Below are 3,496 nucleotides of genomic sequence, written 5' to 3'. Positions count from 1 at the left end.
GGGATGAGATTTCGATCTTTGATTGTGGGTGGCAGGAGAGGTTCAAGTGGTGAGGCTAGGTGGTTGGTTTTTTTTTTTTTTCGGGGGGTGGGGGGGGGAGGGTGGGGAGGGGAGGGGTTTGAATATCATTGGTTGTTTTTGGGTTTGAAGAGGTAGGGATTGATGTCATAGGTGACTTTAGCTGAAATATGAGATAAATCATATATTTCTATGAAAAAAAATTATAAGTTGAATTTAGAACGAAAAATTATGAGTCTGAATAAAATTTTGCCTTTCTTTTGACTGCCACAATTTGCACCAAGTAAGAATACGTTATCGATAGTGGTGGGGAGAGTTGGGAAAAATAGTTTCCTTTTTTCCCTAATTTTTATTTCTTTGGAAACAAAGGAAAAGAAAAATCAAAGAAAGGCATCTGATGTGGGTCGTTGTTACATGGACTCTCAAAGGGTAGGCGGGACCCACCAGTGCCTTCTTAAAAGTATAAACGATAAAACTACCCACTCCCATCATTTTGTATTCTCTTCGTCCTCCCCCCTTCCACCCTGGCAATAATCGTCCGTACCCTGTACCCCTCCCTTCCTCTCGTTTACCGGCTACCCGCCCAGCTGGTTCCCACACATGTGCAGCCCCTCCTCCCCTTCCACTTCCTCCCATTTGACCGTCCCACACGTGCCACCCCTCTCCCTCCTCCTCTTCTCTTTGGTGCAACAAATAAAAGTTTGATACTTTCTCTCTCCTGGTGTAGTTTTTGACATGGGTTTTGGGTTTTCTTGCACCCCTCTCTCTCTCTAACTTTCTCCATCTACAACTACATCTTTTCTCTGTGCGTTTGTGTGATTGAAAGCATCAGAATCTGGCCTGAGAAAATCCAAGTAATAATATCTTCTTATCCAAAAAAATACCGATGAGGATCCGGAAACGACAGGTGCCCTTCCCTCTGTCGTCTCTCTCTCCGGTGCCTTTATCAGATCCCCTCCTCCACGACCTCAACTACTCACCACCACCCGTGGTGCAACTCCACCCCCAGCACCGCCATGATCCTCCAAATCCCTCCCAACCAGTTGAGAAAACTGTCCATGTGGGCCACCCCCCTCCTCAGCCCTCCGATCAGCGAGTCTTTCCGATCGGACGAGCAGGCAAGGGTTCTGATGGTTCTGGGGAGAATAAGAACAAAGAGAACAAGCAAGATTGTGGTTTGGTTAGTGAAATTTAATGCTCACAAATTTACAACCCTTTTGTTGTTTTTTACTTAATTTTGTTACACATGGTGATGTTGGTGCACTTTTATTTGTGTTGATTAATTTCATGGTTCTTTCATTTGCACCCACCATTGGAGTTTCAATACAAGGCCATATATATATGTGTATATATATAATATCTGGTGTAATTTTTGAAGGAGATATCGATATTGAAAGGGGAAGAAGATGAGAGAGAGTCCAGAGAGGGAGGAGATCAGAAGGGAAATGATGATGATGATATCAGGTAATTAAGATAGATGAGAAAATAAATTAATAAATAAGTAAAGTAAATTCTTCAATATTTCATGTGAAAGGAGACTTGATTTACTTACTTATACAGCTCATTAAAAGGAAAAATGAAAAAGGATGAAAAAGAAAGGAAAATATTTATAGTGTAAGTGGAAATACTGTTTTTATATCAGCTTTGGCTAGCCACCATACCTTCCCATCTAATCTAATCCTTTAGCTAGCTGCTCCTTTTTATTTATTTTGTTTTATTTTTATTTTATTTCCTTCCTCCTTATATTTGGCTTAACAAATGTACCCATGCGGTGCACGTTAGCATGGGTTAATATAATATGGTCCCCAATACTATAAACTCAAACTACATATATGTTGCACTTCTTATTTTCTGGGTTATTTGGGTTATTTTTTCTTTTTTTCACCTGGACTAAAATTTGACCTACGTATTGATCTGTGTGGTTGTTGATCCATCGATCTTCTGGGTGTGGTTGTTTTTTTAGGGAGGAAAGCATATTGGTTGCAGAAACGTTAATGGGGTTTGCTTCGGGATCTAGTTCTTCTCACCCAGGTGAAATATTCATACTATTTCCGTATATAAATATGTACACACAAATTATTCATGAAAATTGTCTTTACCATTTCTTGCTTGCATTGTATTAATTATTGGTATGATCATGTTGTGACTGTTGTTGGGTTGCACTCATATATGTATATGTATAGCTGCTGGGAGTTGGTTTAAAGGAGAGAAAGCGTTTCCATTGAAGAAGCGAAGAGGAAGCTTCGAGAGAGGAGCCAATAATATCGGACAGACGATAATGGATGATCAGAAAGACAAGAAATCAACGAAAACGAAGACGAACAAGAAAAGTGAACCTCGACAGCAACAAAATGACGATGTTCATCAGAAGCAAGACGATCATGTGATTGATGGCAATAGAGTCACTACTAGTGCTAGTGCAACAAGAAAGAGGGCAAGGGGAGGTGCACTCATGGAGGGGTCGCGGTGCAGTAGAGTTAACGGAAGAGGATGGAGGTGTTGCCAACAAACGCTTGTTGGGTACTCTCTTTGTGAGCATCACTTGGGGAAGGGTAGGTTAAGGAGCATGAATAGTGTCCGAAGCCGGTCAACGGCTGCGGCAACTGCTACTACCACTACTACTAGTACTAGAATTGCTTCTACTGAGACTGAATTCAAGCAACTATCAGCGTCTAGAATATTATCCGTGGAGTCATCACCGCCACAGAAAGAAGACACGAAAGCTGTTTGGCTGCTGGACGATGGTGATATTGGTGAAGGTAAAGGAAATGAAGGTGAAGATGAAGAGATCAAGAAGCCGTTGCTGGTTACAAAGAAGCGGATGAAGCTTGGGATCGTTAAAGCCCGATCCATGAGCAGCTTGCTAGGCCAAACGATTAGTCGTGCAATGGCTGATGAGGATGATGATAACAAGAAGTAGGTCAAAAGCATATGTAGGCAAATCAATGGGGGATTTTATTCGGTGTAACTTGGGAGAGAGAGTATTTGAGGTTAATTTAGAAGTGTGAACTTGGTGCAACTATAGTTTCAACTTGCAATATGTGTGAGATTCTTATATATAAACAGATGCTGGATAAAGTGTTGGATTTATCATTATCGTCCTCATCTTTTTTTATCTTTTTGTTTTAGTGCTTTTGTTTCGTGAGTGATGGGTTTTTATATTAAATTAATAGATGCGATCGGGTCTATTTAATTTTGAACATCGGCAGAAATTCTATACTTTAACTAGAAATTTATATAGAATTTGGGTACTACCTCAGGAGAGGAGAGGCCTAAATTCAGTTGTTACTGTGTATCTTTTGACCAAAGCTGAAGCGTTGTATTTGTTCGTTTTATCAGTTGCGATGGATATTTAATCAGACGGTATATAACACGCCAACTTTTTAATCAATAATTCTACGTGGTATTGAATGGAGGTCCAGCTTTATTAGAAAGTGTGTCATCAAGTATATCAAGTATATTAATTTCGTACGTTTGA

At 40.2% G+C, this 3,496-nt stretch overlaps 1 protein-coding gene across 2 annotated transcripts; it reads left to right on the top strand.

Moving 5' to 3' along the window:
- The first annotated feature begins 542 nt into the window (after positions 1–542).
- Positions 543–3,133, top strand: LOC126598536 (uncharacterized). 2 transcript variants are annotated; one of them, XM_050264904.1, is made up of 4 exons: positions 543–1,198; positions 1,400–1,482; positions 1,982–2,049; positions 2,202–3,133. In XM_050264904.1, the coding sequence occupies exons 1-4, from the start codon at positions 905–907 to the stop codon at positions 2,936–2,938; spliced, it is 1,182 nt and encodes a 393-aa protein (XP_050120861.1). In that variant the 5' UTR covers positions 543–904; the 3' UTR covers positions 2,939–3,133. The 2 variants fall into 2 exon arrangements, with proteins under 2 accessions (XP_050120861.1, XP_050120860.1); XM_050264903.1 differs by having other exon boundaries at positions 545–1,198; positions 1,397–1,482.
- Positions 3,134–3,496: the final 363 nt, after the last annotated feature.

The sequence above is a fragment of the Malus sylvestris genome, chromosome 14 (genome assembly GCF_916048215.2).
Source record: "Malus sylvestris chromosome 14, drMalSylv7.2, whole genome shotgun sequence".
Lineage (NCBI taxonomy): Eukaryota > Viridiplantae > Streptophyta > Magnoliopsida > Rosales > Rosaceae > Malus > Malus sylvestris.
The sequence above is the reverse complement of the archived record's forward strand: the minus strand, read 5'-3'. Positions and strand labels throughout refer to the sequence as shown.